We start from the raw sequence: 20538 nt of genomic DNA, 5'->3' as shown, positions 1-20538 counted from the left end.
GAGACCCAGAAAACCTGAGCCTACGCCTTCACTATGGTGAATCACTAAAAAATACAGAAATACACTACGGAAAAAGAAGGAACAGCATGTCAGAAATCAGCTCAATGTAATTGAAGAATCCATAGACTCTAACCACTTCTGGGAAAATTGGAAAACACTAAACAAACAACAACACGAAGAGCTATTTATCCAAAACGGAGATGTATGGGTAAACCACTTCTCCAATCTTTTTGGCCCTATAACAGAGAACAAACAGCAAAAAAATATACATGATCAAATGCAAATCTTAGAATCAACTATTAAAGACTACCAGAACCCACTGGATTCTCCAATTACATTGAATGAACTACAGGATAAAAATACAAACCCTCCAACCCAAAAAGTCCTGTGGTGTTGATGGTATCCTCAATGAAATGATAAAATATACAGACCACAAATTTCAATTAGCTATACTTAAACTCTTTAACATCATCCCTTAGCTCTGGCATCTTCCCCAACATCTGGAACCAAGGACTGATCACCCCAATCCACAAAAGTGGAGACAAATTTGACCCCAATAACTACCGTGGGGATATGCGCCAACAGCAACCTTGGGAAAATCCTCTGCATTATCATTAACAGCAGACTAGTTCATTTCCTCAGTGAAAACAATGTACTGAGCAAATGTCAAATTGGCTTTTTACCAAATTACCGATCGACAGACCACGTATTCACCCTGCACACCCTAATTGACAAACAAACAAACCAAAACAAAGGCAAAAGTCTTCTCATGCTTTGTTGATTTCAAAAAAGCTTTTGACTCAATTTGGCATGAGGGTCTGCTATACAAATTGATGGAAAGTGGGGTTGGGGGAAAAACATACGACATTATAAAATCCATGTCCACAAACAACAAGTGTGCGGTTAAAATTGGCAAAAAACACACACATTTCTTTCCACAGGGCCGTGGGGTGAGACAGGGATGCAGTTTAAGCCCCATCCTCTTCAACATATATATCAACGAATTGGCGAGGGCACTAGAACAGTCTGCAGCACCCGGCCTCACCCTACTAGAATCTGAAGTCAAATGTCTTCTGTTTGCTGACGATCTGGTGCTTCTGTCACCAACCAAGGAGGGCCTACAGCAGCACCTAGATCTTCTGCACAGATTCTGTCAGACCTGGGCCCTGACAGTAAATCTCAGTAAGACAAAAATAATGGTGTTCCAAAAAGGTCCAGTTGCCAGGACCACAAATACAAATTCCAGCTAGACACCGTTGCCCTAGAGCACACAAAAAACTATACATACCTCGGCCTAAACATCAGCGCCACAGGTAACTTCCACAAAGCTGTGAACGATCTGAGAGACAAGGCAAGAAGGGCCTTCTATGCCATCAAAGGAACATAAAATTTGACATACCAATTAGGATCTGGCTAAAAATACTTGAATCAGTTATAGAACCCATTGCCCTTTATGGTTCTGAGGTCTGGGGTCCGCTCACCAACCAAGAATTCACAAAATGGGACAAACACCAAATTGAGACTCTGCATGCAGAATTCTGCAAAAACATCCTCCGTGTACAACGTAAAACACCAAATAATGCATGCAGAGCAGAATTAGGCCAATACCCGCTAATTATCAAAATCCAGAAAAGAGCCGTTAAATTCTATAACCACTTAAAAGGAAGCGATTCCCAAACCTTCCATAACAAAGCCATCACCTACAGAGAGATGAACTTGGAGAAGAGTCCCTAAGTAAGCTTGTCCTGGGGCTCTGTTCACAAACACAAACAGACCCCACACAGCCCCAGGACAACAACAACAACAACACAACTAGACCCAACCAAATCATGAGAAAACAAAAAGAAATTACTTGACACATTGGAAAGAACAAACAAAAAAACAGAGCAAACTAGAATGCTATTTGGCCCTAAACAGAGAGTACACGTGGCAGAATACTTGACCACTGTGACTGACCCAAACTTAAGGAAAGCTTTGACTATGTACAGACTCAGTGAGCATAGCCTTGCTATTGAGAAAGGCCGCCGTAGGCAGACCTGGCTCTCAAGAGAAGACAGGCTATGTGCACACTGCCCACAAAATGAGGTGGAAACTGAGCTGCACTTCCTAACCTCCTGCCAAATGTATGACCATATTAGAGACACATATTTCCCTCAGATTACAGCGATCCACAAAGAATTCGAAAACAAACCCAATTCTGATAAACTCCCTTATCTACTGGGTGAAAAACCACAGTGTGCCATCACAGCTGCAAGATTTGTGACCTGTTGCCACAAGAAAAGGGCAACCAGTGAAGAACAAACACCATTGTAAATACAACCCATATTTATGTTTATTTATTTTCCCATTTGTACTTTAACTATTTGCACATTGTTACAACACTGTATATATACATAATATGACATTTGAAATGTCTTTATTCTTTTGAAACTTCTGAGTGTAATGTTTACTGTTAATATTTATTGTTTATTTCACTTTTGTTTACTATCTACTTCACTTGCTTTGGCAATGTTAACACACGTTTCCCATGCCAATAAAGCCCTTAAATTGAAATTGAAATTGAAATTGAAATTGAAATTGAAATTGAATTGAGAGAGAGAGAGAGAGAGAGAGAGAGAGAGAGAGAGAGAGAGAGAGAGAGAGAGAGAGAGAGAGAGAAAGAGAAAGAGAGAGAAAGAGCTTGAGGGCATATGAAGGCAACAAGGAGCAACATTCCATCAAGGTGTCCTAAAAAGAAAGGCAGCTCTACTCAAATAAAATATTCCAACTAAACTCTATTCTAAAGGCCGGATTATAAATTAACGTTTAAATGCCTTCTGAAACCCCTCACTAAGGAACTCTTTCTATCAGACAGAATGAACAAATGTTTAAATGCCTTCTGAAACCCCTCGCTAAGGAACTCTTTCTATCAGACAGAAAGAATGAATTTTTAAATGCCTTCTGAAACCCCCTCGCTAAGGAACTCTTTCTATCAGACAGAATGAATGAACGCTTACCACCAACACCAGTTTTACTAGCTCTGACCCTGCTGATAGCTACGATATTGAGGAAAGATGTACTTTCTATGCCTGTGATATGTGACTGTCCCACCTAGCTATCTTAAGATGAATGCACTAACTGTAAGTCACTCTGGATAAAAATGTAAAATGGGTTGAATATCGCTAGCTGCAACAGAATACCACAGTGGATACCATTTTTATGTCTCTACTTCCCCACAGTCGGATGAACAGGAGCAGCTAGCATGCTAACTAGTTAGCATTGACTTGTGAAACTACCTCTAACTTCGTTCACAAGTCAATGCTAACTAGTTAGCATGCTAGCTGTTCCTGTTCATCCGACTGTGGGGAAGTAGATAAACTAGTTAGCATGCTAGCTGTTCCTGTTCATCCGACTGTGGGGAAGTAGATAAACTAGTTAGCATGCTAGCTGTTCCTGTTCATCCGACTGTGGGGAAGTAGATAAACTAGTTAGCATGCTAGCTGTTCCTGTTCATCTGACTGTGGGGAAGTAGATAAACTAGTTAGCATGCTAGCTGTTCCTGTTCATCCGACTGTGGGGAAGTAGATAAACTAGTTAGCATGCTAGCTGTTCCTGTTCATCCGACTGTGGGGAAGTAGATAAACTAGTTAGCATGCTAGCTGTTCCTGTTCATCCGACTGTGGGGAAGTAGATAAACTAGTTAGCATGCTAGCTGTTCCTGTTCATCCGACTGTGGGGAAGTAGACAAAGGGCTTCATTGCCGAAATCTCGACCTATCCCTTTAATTTCGATGAGAATTACAGTCTGTGAAGGAAAATTAGATGTTTTAAGGTACATTTTTTACGTTTGTGCTTTTCTAATAACCAATTCGACTGGGTTCATGCAAGTGACTGATTGATCGTGCCTGGGAGGAATCCTCACTATCAGTATAATGAACATTGTTTTAGAGGGCAGAAAGTAGTCTCAGTTTCAAGGTCTCAGCTTGGAGAGAAGAAGCCTCGTGAGGTATTGGTCGGTCACATGCATGAACCAAACTTTAATGATGAATTAATTATGAATAATGAATAATGTAAATCATGCAAATATAACTTGTCTGTGTAAGCAGTATATGAGAGAAGTAACGGGACTGCCCCGGCGGAGCTCCTCACAGACCTGTACTACTTGGTACATTGAGTTTGTTGGAACCTCTCCAGCTTGCTGATAAGAAACAATTATTAATTGAAGATTGACTTCAGGTGTCCCTGGTGGTAATTTCCAAGACAAGTCTTTGGAGCTAATTACAGTTTTTCTTCTGTATAGAAAATTCTTAGGTGGGTAATCTAAGTATTCATTTTCGGGATGGAAAAACATTTTCAATGTCAACTTAAACAACCAAAACCAGATAGAAACCATGCAAAATATATATTGATCTATGATGTAAGGGGCTATATCCCATGTCCCAGTAGAGGGTCTCCCTGCCTGGCCTGACATAAGGGGCTATATCCATATCCCAGTAGAGGGTCTCCCTGCCTGGCCTGACATAAGGGGCTATATCCATATCCCAGTAGAGGGTCTCCCTGCCTGGCCTGACATAAGGGGCTATATCTTTGATATGCAACTTTTCGTGATATGCAACTTTTCAGGGAAGTTAGGAACCAATATACACAAGCAGTTAGGAAAGCAAAGGCTAACTTTTTTCAAACAGAAATTTGCATCCTGTAGCACTAACTCCAAAAAGTTTTGGGACACTGTAAAGTCCATGGAAAATAAGAGCACTTCCTCCCAGCTGCCCACTGCACTGAGGCTAGAAAACACTATCACCACCGATAAATCTACAATAATCGAGAATTTCAACAAGCATTTTGCTACGGCTGTATGCTTTCCACCTGGCTACCACTACCCCGGCCACCAGCTCTGCACCCTCCGCTGCAACTTGCCCCATGCCCCCCCGCTTCTCCTTCACACAAATCCAGACAGCTGATGTTCTAAAAAGAGCTGCAAAATCTGGACCCCTACAAATCATCTGGACTAGACAATCTGGACCCTTCTCTTTTTCCTAAAACTAGCCGCTGAAATTGTCGCAACCCCTATTACTAGCCCTGTTCAACCTCTCTCTCGTAACGTCCCCGAGATCCCCAGAGATTGGAAAGCTGCCGCGGTCATCCCCTCTTCAAAGGGGTGACACTCTAGATCCAAACTGTTACAGACCCATATCCATCCTGCCCTGCCTTTCAAAAAGTTTTTGAAAGCCAAGTCAACAAACAGATCACCAACCATTTCAATCCCACCCGTACCTTCTCTGCTATGCAATCCGGTTTCCGAGCTGGTCATGGGTGCACTTCAGCCACGCTCAAGGTCCTAAATGATATTATAACCCGCGATCGATAATAGACAGTACTGTGCAGCCGTTTTCATTGACCTGGCCAAGGCTTTCGACTCTGTCAACCACCGCATTCTTATTGGCAGACTAAATAGCCTTGGTTTCTCTAATGACTGCCTCTCGCCTGGTTCACCAACTACTTCTCAGATAGAGTTCAATGTGTCAAATCGGAGGGCCTGTTGTCTGGACCCTATGGCAGTCTCTATGGGGGTGCCACAGGGTTCAATTCTTGCGGCCAACTCTTTTCTCTGTGTATATCAATGACGTCGCTCTTGCTGCTGGTGACTCTCAGATCCACCTCTACGCAGACGACACCCATTTTGTATACATCTGGCCCCTTCATTGGACACTGTGTTAACAAACCTCCAAACGAGCTTCAATTCCATACAACACTCCTTCAGCAGCCTCCAACTGCTCTTAAACACTAGTAAAACAAAATGCATGCTCTTCAACCGAACGCTGCTTGCACTCCCGCCCACCCGACTAGAATCACTACTCTAGACGGGTCTGACCTAGAGTACGTGGACAACTACAAATATCTAGGTGTCTGGTTAGACTGTAAACTCTCCTTCCAGACTCACATTAAGAATCTCCAATCCAAAGTTAAATCTAGAATCGGTTTCCTATTTCGCAACAAAGCCTCCTTCACTCATGCTGCCAAACATGCCCTTGTAAAACTGACTATCCTACCGATCCTTGACTTCGGCGATGTCATTTACAAAATAGCCTCCAACACTCTACTCAGCAAATTGGATGTTGTCTATCACAGTGCCATCCGTTTTGTCTCCAAAGCCCCATATAATACCCACCACTGTGACCTGTACGCTCTTGTTGGCTGGTCCTCACTACATATTCGTCGCCAAACCCACTGGCTCCAGGCCATCTATAAATCACTGCTAGGCAAATCCCCAGCCTTATCTTAGCTCATTGGTCACCATAGCAACACCCACCCGTAGTCTGCGCTCCAGCGGGTATATCTCACTGGTCATCCCCAAAGCCAACACCTCCTTTGGCCGCAATTCCTTCCAGTTCTCTGCTGCCAATGACTGGAACAAACTGCAAAAATCTCTGAAGCTGAGACGCTTATCTCCCTCACTAACTTTAGGCATCAGTTGTCAGAGCACCTTACCGATCACTGCACCTGTACACAGCCCATCTGAAATTAGCCCGCCCAACTACCTCATCCCTATATTGTTATTTATTTTGCTCATCTGTACCCCCAGTATCTCTATTTGCACATCATCTCTTGCACATCATTCCAGTGTTAATACTAAATTGTAATTATTTTGCACTATAGCCTATTTTATTGCCTTACCTCATAACTTGCTAAATTTGCACACTGTATATTAATTGTATTTCTGTTGTATTTTTTGATTTTGTTTTGTTTTACCCCATATGTAACTCTGTGTTGTTGTTTTTATCGCACTGCTATGCTTTATCTTGGCCAGGTCGCAGTTGTAAATGAGAACTTGTTCTCAACTGGTTTACCTGGTTAAATAAAGGTGAAATAAAAAAAATAAAAAAAAATATCCATAACCCAGTAGAGGGTCTCCTGCCTGGCCTGACATAAGGGGCTATATCCATATCCCAGTAGAGGGTCTCCTGCCTGGCCTGACATAAGGGGGCTATATCCATATCCCAGTAGAGGGTCTCCCCTGCCTGGCCTGACATAAGGGGCTATATCCATAACCCAGTAGAGGGTCTCCCTGCCTGGCCTGACATAAGGAGCTATATCCATATCCCAGTAGAGGGTCTCCCTGCCTGGCCTGACATAAGGGGCTATATCCATATCCCAGTAGAGGGTCTCCCTGCCTGGCCTGACATAAGGAGCTATATCCATATCCCAGTAGAGAGGGTAACTGCTAGATTAATGATAAAGTCAACCTTTAGAAGAGAGAAGAATGTAGCTCCACTCTGCTCCATACACTCTAAAGCGCTGACGCAACCAGTCAGCCAGTACCAGCCAGTACCAGTCAGCCAGTACCAGTCAGCCAGTACCAGCCAGTACCAGTCAGCCAGTACCAGTCAGCCAGTACCAGCCAGTACCAGTCAGCCAGTACCAGTCAGTACCAGTCAGCCAGTACCAGCCAGTACCAGTCAGCCAGTACCAGTCAGCCAGTACCAGCCAGTACCAGTCAGCCAGTACCAGTCAGTACCAGTCAGCCAGTACCAGCCAGTACCAGCCAGTACCAGTCAGCCAGTACCAGTCAGCCAGTACCAGCCAGTACCAGTCAGCCAGTACCAGCCAGTACCAGTCAGCCAGTACCAGTCAGCCAGTACCAGCCAGTACCAGTCAGCCAGTACCAGTCAGTACCAGTCAGCCAGTACCAGCCAGTACCAGTCAGCCAGTACCAGTCAGCCAGTACCAGTCAGCCAGTACCAGCCAGTACCAGTCAGCCAGTACCAGCCAGTACCAGTCAGCCAGTACCAGCCAGTACCAGTCAGCCAGTACCAGTCAGCCAGTACCAGTCAGTACCAGTCAGCCAGTACCAGCCAGTACCAGTCAGCCAGTACCAGTCAGCCAGTACCAGTCAGCCAGTACCAGCCAGTACCAGTCAGCCAGTACCAGCCAGTACCAGTCAGCCAGTACCAGTCAGCCAGTACCAGTCAGTACCAGTCAGCCAGTACCAGCCAGTACCAGTCAGCCAGTACCAGTCAGTACCAGTCAGCTGGTACCAGTCAGTACCAGTCAGCCAGTACCAGTCAGCCAGTACCAGTCAGCCAGTACCAGTCAGTACCAGTCAGCCAGTACCAGCCAGTACCAGTCAGCCAGTACCAGCCAGTACCAGTCAGCCAGTACCAGCCAGTACCAGTCAGCCAGTACCAGTCAGTACCAGTCAGCCAGTACCAGCCAGTACCAGTCAGCCAGTACCAGCCAGTACCAGCCAGTACCAGTCAGCCAGTACCAGCCAGTACCAGTCAGCCAGTACCAGCCAGTACCAGTCAGCCAGTACCAGTCAGCCAGTACCAGCCAGTACCAGTCAGCCAGTACCAGTCAGTACCAGGAAGTCAGCCAGTACCAGTCAGCCAGTACCAGTCAGCCAGTACCAGTCAGTACCAGTCAGCCAGTACCAGCCAGTACCAGTCAGCCAGTACCAGCCAGTACCAGTCAGCCAGTACCAGCCAGTACCAGTCAGCCAGTACCAGCCAGTACCAGTCAGCCAGTACCAGTCAGCCAGTACCAGCCAGTACCAGTCAGCCAGTACCAGTCAGCCAGTACCAGTCAGTACCAGTCAGCCAGTACCAGCCAGTACCAGTCAGCCAGTACCAGCCAGTACCAGTCAGCCAGTACCAGTCAGCCAGTACCAGCCAGTACCAGTCAGTACCAGTCAGCCAGTACCAGCCAGTACCAGCCAGTACCAGTCAGCCAGTACCAGCCAGTACCAGTCAGCCAGTACCAGTCAGCCAGTACCAGCCAGCCAGTACCAGTCAGCCAGTACCAGTCAGTACCAGTCAGCTGGTACCAGTCAGTACCAGTCAGCCAGTACCAGTCAGCCAGTACCAGTCAGCCAGTACCAGTCAGTACCAGTCAGCCAGTACCAGCCAGTACCAGTCAGCCAGTACCAGCCAGTACCAGTCAGCCAGTACCAGCCAGTACCAGTCAGCCAGTACCAGCCAGTACCAGTCAGCCAGTACCAGTCAGCCAGTACCAGCCAGTACCAGTCAGCCAGTACCAGTCAGCCAGTACCAGCCAGTACCAGTCAGTACCAGTCAGCCAGTACCAGCCAGTACCAGTCAGCCAGTACCAGTCAGCCAGTACCAGCCAGTACCAGTCAGCCAGTACCAGTCAGCCAGTACCAGCCAGTACCAGTCAGCCAGTACCAGTCAGTACCAGTCAGCCAGTACCAGCCAGTACCAGCCAGTACCAGTCAGCCAGTACCAGTCAGCCAGTACCAGCCAGTACCAGTCAGCCAGTACCAGCCAGTACCAGTCAGCCAGTACCAGTCAGCCAGTACCAGCCAGTACCAGTCAGCCAGTACCAGTCAGTACCAGTCAGCCAGTACCAGTCAGCCAGTACCAGTCAGCCAGTACCAGTCAGCCAGTACCAGCCAGTACCAGTCAGCCAGTACCAGCCAGTACCAGTCAGCCAGTACCAGCCAGTACCAGTCAGCCAGTACCAGTCAGCCAGTACCAGTCAGTACCAGTCAGCCAGTACCAGCCAGTACCAGTCAGCCAGTACCAGTCAGCCAGTACCAGTCAGCCAGTACCAGTCAGCCAGTACCAGCCAGTACCAGTCAGCCAGTACCAGCCAGTACCAGTCAGCCAGTACCAGTCAGTACCAGTCAGCCAGTACCAGTCAGCCAGTACAGCCAGTACCAGTCAGTACCAGTCAGCCAGCCAGTACCAGCCAGTACCAGTCAGCCAGTACCAGCCAGTACCAGTCAGCCAGTACCAGCCAGTACCAGTCAGCCAGTACCAGCCAGTACCAGTCAGCCAGTACCAGCCAGTACCAGTCAGCCAGTACCAGTCAGCCAGTACCAGCCAGTACCAGCCCAGTACCAGTCAGCCAGTACCAGGCCAGTACCAGTCAGTACCAGTCAGCTGGTACCAGTCAGTACCAGTCAGCCAGTACCAGTCAGCCAGTACCAGTCAGCCAGTACCAGCCAGTACCAGTCAGCCAGTACCAGTCAGCCAGTACCAGTCAGTACCAGTCAGCTGGTACCAGTCAGTACCAGTCAGCCAGTACCAGTCAGCCAGTACCAGTCAGCCAGTACCAGTCAGTACCAGTCAGCCAGTACCAGTCAGCCAGTACCAGTCAGCCAGTACCAGCCAGTACCAGTCAGCCAGTACCAGCCAGTACCAGTCAGCCAGTACCAGTCAGCCAGTACCAGTCAGCCAGTACCAGTCAGTACCAGTCAGCCAGTACCAGCCAGTACCAGTCAGCCAGTACCAGTCAGTACCAGTCAGCCAGTACCAGTCAGTACCAGTCAGCCAGTACCAGCCAGTACCAGTCAGCCGGTACCAGTCAGCCAGTACCAGTCAGCCAGTACCAGCCAGTACCAGTCAGCCAGTACCAGTCAGCCAGTACCAGTCAGTACCAGCCAGTACCAGTCAGCCAGTACCAGTCAGTACCAGTCAGCCAGTACCAGTCAGTACCAGTCAGCCAGTACCAGTCAGCCAGTACCAGTCAGCCAGTACCAGTCAGTACCAGCCAGTACCAGTCAGCCAGTACCAGTCAGTACCAGCCAGTACCAGTCAGCCAGTACCAGTCAGTACCAGTCAGCCAGTACCAGTCAGTACCAGTCAGCCAGTACCAGTCAGCCAGTACCAGTCAGCCAGTACCAGTCAGCCAGTACCAGTCAGCCAGTACCAGTCAGTACCAGTCAGTACCAGTCAGTACCAGTCAGCCAGTACCAGTCAGTACCAGTCAGCCAGTACCAGTCAGTACCAGTCAGCCAGTACCAGTCAGTACCAGTCAGCCAGTACCAGTCAGTACCAGTCAGCCAGTACCAGTCAGTACCAGTCAGCCAGTACCAGTCAGTACCAGTCAGCCAGTACCAGTCAGCCAGTACCAGCCAGTACCAGTCAGCCAGTACCAGTCAGCCAGTACCAGTCAGTACCAGTCAGCCAGTACCAGTCAGCCAGTACCAGTCAGCCAGTACCAGTCAGTCAGTACCAGTCAGCCAGTACCAGTCAGTACCAGTCAGTACCAGTCAGCCAGTACCAGTCAGTACCAGTCAGCTGGTACCAGTCAGCCAGTACCAGTCAGTACCAGTCAGCCAGTACCAGTCAGCCAGTACCAGTCAGCCAGTACCAGTCAGTACCAGTCAGCCAGTACCAGTCAGCCAGTACCAGTCAGTACCAGTCAGCTGGTACCAGTCAGCCAGTACCAGCCAGTCAGAATACTGTGATGTGTCAGTACCAGTACATACTGGAACCTGTTCAGTGTTAAAGTTGAAGTTGGGAAAGTTAGGGGAAAGTTTGGTAAGTTTATCTACTAGCGTGGTAAAGTGATGGTAAAGTGATGGTAAAGTGATGTTAAAGAAATGTTAACGTGTGGTTAAATTAATGGTAAAAAGATGGTGAAGAGATGGTAAAGTGATGGTAAAGTGATGGTAAAGTGATGGTAAAGTGATGTTAAAGTGATGTTAAAGAGATGGTAAAGTGATTGTAAAGTGATGGTAAAGTGATGGTAAAGTTTACCAGTTGTGGAAAAAGTGCCCAATTGTCATACTTGAGTAAAAGTAAAGATACAGTACCAGTCAAAAGTTTGGACACACCTACTCATTCAAGGGTTTTTCTTTATTTTTACTATTTTCTATATTGTAGAATAATAGTGAAGACATCAAAACTATGAAATAACATATATAATCATGTAGTAACCAAAAAAGTGTATATTTTATATTTTAGATTATTCAAAGTAGCCACCCTTTGCCTTGATGACAGCTTTGCACACTCTTGGGAGTACAGTAGAAGAGAGGAGAGGGTGAGAGGAGGGTAGAGGAGAGGGTGAGAGTAGGGTAGAGGAGAGCGTGAGAGGAGGGTAGAGGAGAGGGTGAGAGGAGGGTAGAGGAGAGGAGAGGAGAGGAGAGGGTGAGAGTAGGGTAGAGGAGAGGGTGAGAGGAGGGTAGAGGAGAGGGTAGAGGAGAGGGTGAGAGGAGGGGAGAGGAGAGGGTGAGAGGAGGGGAGAGGAGAGGAGGGGAGAGGGTGAGAGGAGGGTAGAGGAGAGGGTGAGAGGAGGGTAGAGGAGAGGGTGAGAGGAGGGGAGAGGAGAGGGTGAGAGGAGGGGAGAGGAGAGGAGGGGAGAGGGTGAGAGTAGGGTAGAGGAGGGGTGAGAGGGGGGAGAGGAGAGGAGGGAGAGGGTGGAAGGGTAGAGGGAGGGGTGAGGTAGGGTAGAGGTAGGAGAGGGTGAGAGGAGGGGAGAGAGGAGAGGGTGAGAGGAGGGTAGAGGAGAGGGTGAGAGGAGGGAGAGGAGGGTGAGAGGAGGGGAGAGGAGAGGGTGAGAGGAGGGGAGAGGAGAGGGTGAGAGGAGGGTAGAGGAGAGGGTGAGAGTAGGGTAGAGGAGAGGGTGAGAGGAGGGTAGAGGAGAGGGTGAGAGGAGGGTAGAGGAGAGGGTGAGAGGAGGGGAGAGGAGAGGGTGAGAGGAGGGGAGAGGAGAGGGTGAGAGGAGGGGAGAGGAGAGGGTGAGAGGAGGGTAGAGGAGAGGGTGAGAGTAGGGTAGAGGAGAGGGTGAGAGGAGGGAGAGGAGGGTGAGAGGAGGGGAGAGGAGAGGGTGAGAGGAGAGTAGAGGAGAGGGTGAGAGGAGGGGGGAGAGGAGAGGGTGAGAGGAGGGGTAGAGGAGAGGGTGAGAGTAGGAGAGGAGAGGGTGAGAGGAGGGGAGAGGAGAGGAGGGGGAGAGGGTGAGAGGAGGGGAGAGGAGAGGAGGGGAGAGGAGGAGAGGAGGGGAGAGGGTGAGAGTAGGGTAGAGGAGAGGGTGAGAGTAGGGTAGAGGTAAGGAGAGGGTGAGAGGAGGGTAGAGGAGAGGGTGAGAGGAGGGGAGAGGAGAGGGTGAGATGAGGGTAGAGGAGAGGGTGAGAGTAGAGTAGAGGAGAGGGTGAGAGGAGGGTAGAGGAGAGGGTGAGAGTAGGGGAGAGGAGAGGAGAGGAGAGGAGAGGGTGAGAGGAGGGTAGAGGAGAGGAGAGGGTGAAAGGACGGGAGAGGAGAGGGTGAGAGTAGGGTAGAAGAGAGGAGAGGGTGAGAGGAGGGTAGAGGAGAGGGTGAGATGAGGGTAGAGGAGAGGGTGAGATGAGGGTAGAGGAGAGGAGGGGAGAGGAGGGGAGAGGAGAGGGTGAGAGGAGGGGAGAGGAGAGGGTGAAAGGAGGGTAGAGGGGAGGAGAGGAGAGGAGAGGGTGAGAGGAGGGTAGAGGAGAGGAGAGGGTGAGAGTGACGTTGACTCCCTGTTCTAACTGGACCTAATGACTAATGTGTTTTAATAAGGGTATAGTTCTCTGGGGACACATGTTGTTACGTAACACTCTCTAAGGCTGAATGGAGTGAATTAAGGAGAGACACAACAGGAGGACAGATCTGGTTTCTGGTCAAAGTAGGGTACTACATAGGGAATAGGGGGAGGGTTGGGGAGGGTTGGGGGAGAGAGGGGGAGGGTTGGGGGAGAGTGGGGGAGGGTTGGGGGAGAGAGGGGGAGGGTTGTGGGAGAGTGGGGGAGAGAGGGGGAGGGTTGGGGGAGAGAGGGGGAGGGTTGGGGGAGAGTGGGGGAGGGTTGGGGGAGAGAGGGGAGGTGTAAGGTAGACTTACTAGAGTCGTTGGGACAGCAGTAGTACTCTGGGTCTGGTTCATTATGGTAGTACAGATCCATCGCCTATGAAAGAAGAGAAACATTAAGTGTGTGTGTGTGTGTGTGTGTGAGTGTGTGTGTGTGTGTGTGAGTGAGTGAGTGAGTGAGTGAGTGAGTGAGTGAGTGAGTGAGTGAGTGAGTGAGTGAGTGAGTGAGTGAGTGAGTGAGTGAGTGAGTGAGTGAGTGTGTGTGTGTGTGTGTGTGTGTTCAGCTCAAGGATGAATCTGTGCACTATGATTTTTTAAAAATTGTTTTATAGGTCTTTTGAAACACAATGATCTCATGCTATCTACCAGAGCTGGGGGCGTGCAAGATGGCGACCAGTGCAGACACGATTTTTGGTAGCTGAAGGACATTTTTAGATTTCCTCACCCAAGTATTAGCATTTGGAGAGTTCTAGGGTCATAAAACATTGTATGAATATGGTCGTTTGTTTACCAAAGTAATTGATTACTTTTTGCACGTTATTCACCTCTAAAAACTGAAAAGTAAACTTGAGTTAGCAACAACATTAGCTAGCCAAGTTAACTTCAGCTAGCTAGCCAAGTTAATATTCGCTAGCTGGCTAGAATTGTAGCTAAGCTAGCTAGCTAAAGAACTAGCTTGTCTACATGGAAACTCCCACGGAAAAATAAATAAAATAAAATCAATTGAGAAATCATCAGATGGACAGTCAACAGCAAGAGAGGGTGTGGTCTTTAGTCATTTAAAGCTGCTGTTGGTGGTGGCGGAGTGTTGATGTGCAACCTGACAACCTGCGCCCATCCAGTCCCCAGCTCAAGTCACTTCTTGAGATGCGAAACAATGTTGTGATTCTTTTGACAGCAAAAAAAATAGATGAGAGGTTAGATGGACATGGTTAAGAAGAATAAGGTGAAAATTGAGGCCATGAAGAAATATGTTGACTTTGTCTCTGAAGAAGCAAAAACCATCAAAAGTGACGTGAAGAATGTGGAAGTTACCTGCCAGGAAAATGAAAAGAAAGTGGCTGAACTGGAGTAAAAATGTCAACGAGGCAGAGAGATACCGGTGCAGATTGAACCTGAGGCTTCATGGGATTCCAGAGCAGGCGGGTGAGGACATCAAACGCAGAGCTGTTGAAATCTGTGGCGCTGTCATTCCAGAGTTGCTGACATCTGTGGCGCTGTCATTCCAGAGTTGCTGACATCTGTGGCGCTGTCATTCCAGAGTTGCTGACATCTGTGGCGCTGTCATTCCAGAGTTGCTGACATCTGTGGAGCTGTCATTCCAGAGTTGCTGACATCTGTGGAGCTGTCATTCCAGAGTTGCTGACATCTGTGGAGCTGTCATTCCAGAGTTGCTGACATCTGTGGAGCTGTCATTCCAGAGTTGTTGACATCTGTCATTCTCCAATCCAAAGCCAACTTCAAGAAGATGTGGACATCGTTCATTGTTTGGGAAGACTCAAGGATCAAGACAAGAGGCCAAGGACAACCATCATCCGGTTCATCAACAGATCTACAAGGGATCTTCTCTGGAGGCGAGCAAAGAACTGTGAGTATCTCATCAAGCAAAAGTTGAGGATCTGACCTCTGCGGACAAAGTGACATGGGAGAAGCTGTGGCCGATGGTGGCTGCAGCTCGAAAGGAAGGGAAAACAGAAAGAGTGATAATGGATGAGAGTGATAATGGATGAGAGCGATAATGGATGAGAGCGCTAATGGATGAGAGCGATAATGGATGAGAGCGATAATGGATGAGAGCGATAATGGATGAGAGCGATAATGGATGAGAGTGATAATGGATGAGAGTGATAATGTATGAGTGATAATGGACGAGAGCGATAATGGATGAGAGCGATAATGGATGAGAGCGATAATGGATGAGAGCGATAATGTATGAGTGATAATGGATGAGAGAGATAATGGATGAGAGTGATAATGGATGAGAGCGATAATGGATGAGAGTGATAATGGATGAGAGCGATAATGGATGAGAGTGATAATGGATGAGAGTGATAATGGATGAGAGTGATAATGGATGAGAGCGATAATGGATGAGAGCGATAATGGATGAGAGCGATAATGTATGAGTGATAATGGATGAGAGTGATAATGGATGAGTGATAATGGATGAGAGTGATAATGGATGAGAGCGATAATGGATGAGAGTGCTAATGGATGAGAGCGATAATGGATGAGTAATAATGGATGAGAGCGATAATGGATGAGAGCGATAATGGATGAGAGCGATAATGGATGAGAGCGATAATGGATGAGTGATAATGGATGAGAGCGATAATGGATGAGAGCGATAATGGATGAGAGCGATAATGGATGAGTGATAATGGATGAGTGATAATGTATGAGTGATAATGTATGAGAGTGATAATGGATGAGTGATAATGGATGAGGGGTTAATAATGGGATGGTAATCCTTTTGAGTTGCATATTCTTAGGAAAAGCTTATATTAGCATAACAAGATTGTTTGTTGAAGTTTATTACATTTTAGTCATTTAGCAGATGCTCTTATCCAGAGCGACTTACAGTTAGTGCATACATTATTTTTATTTTTTTCATACTGGCCCCCCGTGGGAATCAAACCCACAACCCTGGCGTTGCAAACGCCATGCTCTACCAACTGAGCTACATCCCTGCCGGCCATTCCCTCCCCTACCCTGGACGACGCTGGGCCAATTGTGCGCCGCCCCATGGGTCTTTATGTCTTTGTCTCTTTGTTCAATTAATGTCAGGGGTATTGGTGACTTACTCAAATGTTAGGCTATTTTCTTGTTCTGCAAACGATTTAATTTAGACTTTTACTTTCTACAAGACTCATGCTTGTTCTTCCGATTTAGCTTTTTGCAAAAATCAATGGGGTGATGATATCTGGTTATCATATGGCAACAACCAGGATATCTGGTCATCATATGGCAACAACCAGGATATCTGGTTATCATATGGCAACAACCAGGATATCTGGTTATCATATGGCAACAACCAGGATATCTGGTCAACATACGGCAACAATTATTATTATTATTATTAGGTGTAGCAGTTTCAAGGCAAAGCTGTCATCAAGGCAAAGGGTGGCTACTTTGAAGAATCTCAAATATAAAATATATTTTGATTTGTTTAACACTTTTTGGGTTACTACATAATTCCATATGTGTTATTTCATAGTTTAGATATCTTCACTATTATTCTACAATGTAGAAAATAGTAAAAAAAGAAAAAAAAAGAAAAAAAAAGAAAAACCCTTGAATGAGTAGGTGTGTCCAAACTTTTGACTGGTACTTTATATGTAATAATACGGTGCCTTGCAAAAGTATTCATCCCCCTTGGCGTTTTTCCTATTTTGTTGCATTACAACCTGTAATTTAAATTGATTTTTATTTGGATTTCATGTAATGGACATACACAAAATAGTCCAAATTGGTGAAGTGAAATGAAAAAAAATTACTTCAATTAAATTCAAAAAATATATATATCGGAAAAGTGGTGCGTGCATATGTATTCACCCCCTTTGCTATGAAGCCCCTAAATAAGATCTGGTGCAACCAATTGCCTTCAGAAGTCACATAATTAGTTAAATTGCCCAGCGTCGTCCAGGGTAGGGGAGGGAATGGCCAGCAGGGATGTAGCTCAGTTGATAGAGCATGGCGTTTGCAACGCCAGGGTTGTGGGTTCGATTCCCACAGGGGGTATGAAAAAAATAAAAAAAATAATGTATGCACTGTAAGTCGCTCTGGATAAGAGTGTCTGCTAAATGACTGAAATGTAAATGTTAAATAAAGTCCACCTGTGTGCAATCTAAGTGTCACATGATCTGTTACATGATCTCAGTATATACAGTGGGGAGAACAAGTATTTGATACACTGCCGATTTTGCAGGTTTTCCTACTTACAAAGCATGTAGAGGTCTGTAATTTTTATGATAGGTACACTTCAACTGTGAGAGACGGAATCTAAAACAAAAATCCAGAAAATCACATTGTATGATTTTAAAGTAATTAATTTGCATTTTATTGCATGACATAAGTATTTGATCACCTACCAAACAGTAAGAATTCCGGCTCTCACAGACCTGTTAGTTTTTCTTTAAGAAGGCCTCCTGTTCTCCACTCATTACCTGTATTAACTGCACCTGTTTGAACTCGTTACCTGTATAAAAGACACCTGTCCACACACTCAATCAAACAGACTCCAACCTCTCCACAATGGCTAAGACCAGAGAGCTGTGTAAGGACATCAGGGATAAAATTGTAGACCTGCACAAGGCTGGGATGGGCTACAGGACAATAGGCAAGCAGCTTGGTGAGAAGGCAACAACTGTTGGCGCAATTATTAGAAAATTGAAAAAGTTCAAGATGACGGTCAATCACCCTCGGTCTGGGGCTCCATGCAAGATCTCACCTCGTGGGTCATCAATGATCATGAGGAAGGTGAGGGATCAGCCCAGAACTACACGGCAGGACCTGGTCAATGACCTGAAGAGAGCTGGGACCAAAGTCTCAAAGAAAACCATTAGTAACACACTACGCCGTCATGGATTAAAATCCTGCAGCGCACGCAAGGTCCCCCTGCTCAAGCCAGCGCATGTCCAGGCCCGTCTGAAGTTTGCCAATGACCATCTGGATGATCCAGAGGAGGAATGGGAGAATGTCATGTGGTCTGATGAGACAAAAATATAGCTTTTTGGTCTAAACTCCACTCGCCATGTTTGGCGGAAGAAGAAGGATGAGTACAACCAGGTCATGGCTGGGTCTTCCTGCATGACAACGACCCGAAACACACAGTCAGGGCAACTAAGGAGTGGCTCCGTAAGAAGCATTTCAAGGTCCTGGAGTGGCCTAACCAGTCTCCAGACCTGAACCGAATAGAACATCTTTGGAGGGAGCTGAAAGTCCGTATTGCCCAGCGACAGCCCCGAAACCTGAAGGATCTGGAGAAGGTCTGTATGGAGGAGTGGGCCAAAATCCCTGCTGCAGTGTGTGCAAACCTGGTCAAGACCTACAGGAAACGTATGATCTCTGTAATTGCAAACAAAGGTTTCTGTACGAAATATTAAGTTCTGCTTTTCTGATGTATCAAATACTTATGTCATGCAATAAAATGCAAATTAATTACTTAAAAATCATACAATGTGATTTTCTGGATTTTTGTTTTAGATTCCTTCTCTCACAGTTGAAGTGTACCTATGATAAAAAAAATTACAGACCTCTACATGCTTTGTAAGTAGGAAAACCTGCAAAATCGGCAGTGTATCAAATACTTGTTCTCCCCACTGTATACACCTGTTCTGAAAGGCCCCAGAGTCTGCAACACCAATAAGCAAGGGGCACCACCAAGCAAGCAGCACCATGAAGACCAAGGAGCTCTCCAAACAGGTCAGGGACAAAGTTGTGGAGAAGTACAGATCAGGGTTGGTTTATAAAAAAATATCAGAAACTTAGAACATCCCACGGAGCACCATTAAATCCATTATTTAAAAATAGAAAGAATATGGCACCACAACAAACCTGTCAAGAGAGGGCCGCCTACCAAAACTCATGGACCAGGCAAGGAGGGCTTTAATTGTAGAGGTAACAAAGACACCAAAGATAACCCTGAAGGAGCTGCAAAGCTCCACAGCGGAGATTGGAGTATCTGTCCATAGGACCACTTTAAGCCGTACACTCCACAGAGCTGGGCTTTACGGAAGAGTGGCCAGAAAAAAGCCATTGCTTAAAGAAAAAAATAAGCAAACACGTTTGGTGTTCGCCAAAAGGCATGTGGGAGACTCCCCAAACATATGGAAGAAGGTACTCTGGTAATATGATACTAAAGTTGAGCTTTTTGGCCATCAAGGAAAACGCTATGTCTGGCGCAAACCCAACACCTCTCATCACCCCGAGAACACCATCCCCATAGTGAAGCATGGTGGTGGCAGCATCATGCTATGGGGATGTTTTTCATCGGCAGGGACTGGGAAACTGGTCAGAATTGAAGGAATGATGGACGGCGCTAAATACAGAACATTCTTGAGGGAAACCTGTTTGTCTTCCAGAGATTTGAGACTGGGACGGAGGTTCACCTTCCAGCAGGACAATGACCCTAAGCATACTCCCAAAGTAACACTCGAGTGGTTTAAGGGGAAACATTTAAATGTCTTGGAATGGCCTAGTCTAAGCCCAGACCTCAATCCAATTGAGAATCTGTGGTTTGACTTAATGATTGCTGTACACCAGCGGAACCCATCCAACTTGAAGGAGCTGGAGCAGTTTTGCCTTGAAGAATGGGCAACAATCCCAGTGGCTAGATGTGCCAAGCTTATAGAGACATACCCCAAGAGACTTGCAGCTGTAATTGCTGCAAAAGGTGGCTCTACAAAGTATTGACTTTGTGGGGGGTGAAAAGTTATGCACGCTCAAGTTTTCTGTTTTTTTGTCTTATTTCTTGTTTTTTTTCAAAGTGGTAGGCATGTTGTGTAAATGAAATGATACAAACCCCCACAAAATCAATTTTAATTCCGGGTTGTAAGTCAACAAAATAGGAAAAATGCCAAGGGGGGTGAATACTTTCGCAAGCCACTGTATCTGATTCCAGTCTGGTTTTATGAAGGGCAGACATACAGTAATAATAATAATAATATCCGACTAGTATTGGACTTGACGGACTACAATGAGCACACTATGGAAGATAGCTATATTTTATTTGTAGATTTTTTACAAGGCTTTTGATACAGTTGAATGTATTTTTATTTTTGAGACTTCATTTTTTTGGTTTTGGTCAATATTTTCAAAGCGTAAGTAAGACACTTAATAACAATAGTAACAGCTCTGGGCTGGGCGATATATCTAATTAATTTGAATTTATGTTTTAGCATGATATTCGAAATGTATTGCAATAATCTTTTTTTTCTCAGTTTGAATGTCTCCTTGTTCTCACGGTGTCTTCTTGGTCTCGTCTCCTTCACTGGTCT

General features: G+C 46.3%; 1 protein-coding gene across 1 annotated transcript in view; it reads right to left on the bottom strand.

The window, feature by feature from the left end:
- The window catches only part of LOC121548479 (serine/threonine-protein kinase Sgk1), a 41558-nt gene extending 27892 nt beyond the window's left edge, over positions 1–13666 (bottom strand). Inside the window, exon 1 of the mRNA XM_041859907.2 lies at positions 13574–13666. Within this exon, the coding sequence (XP_041715841.1) occupies positions 13574–13634 (61 nt within the window). The 5' untranslated portion in view covers positions 13635–13666. The remainder of the gene's footprint in view (positions 1–13573) is intronic.
- Between the last annotated feature and the right edge of the window lie 6872 nt (positions 13667–20538).

Source organism: Coregonus clupeaformis, unplaced genomic scaffold (genome assembly GCF_020615455.1).
Source record: "Coregonus clupeaformis isolate EN_2021a unplaced genomic scaffold, ASM2061545v1 scaf0065, whole genome shotgun sequence".
NCBI classification, from domain to species: Eukaryota; Metazoa; Chordata; class Actinopteri; order Salmoniformes; family Salmonidae; genus Coregonus; species Coregonus clupeaformis.
The sequence above is the reverse complement of the archived record's forward strand: the minus strand, read 5'-3'. Positions and strand labels throughout refer to the sequence as shown.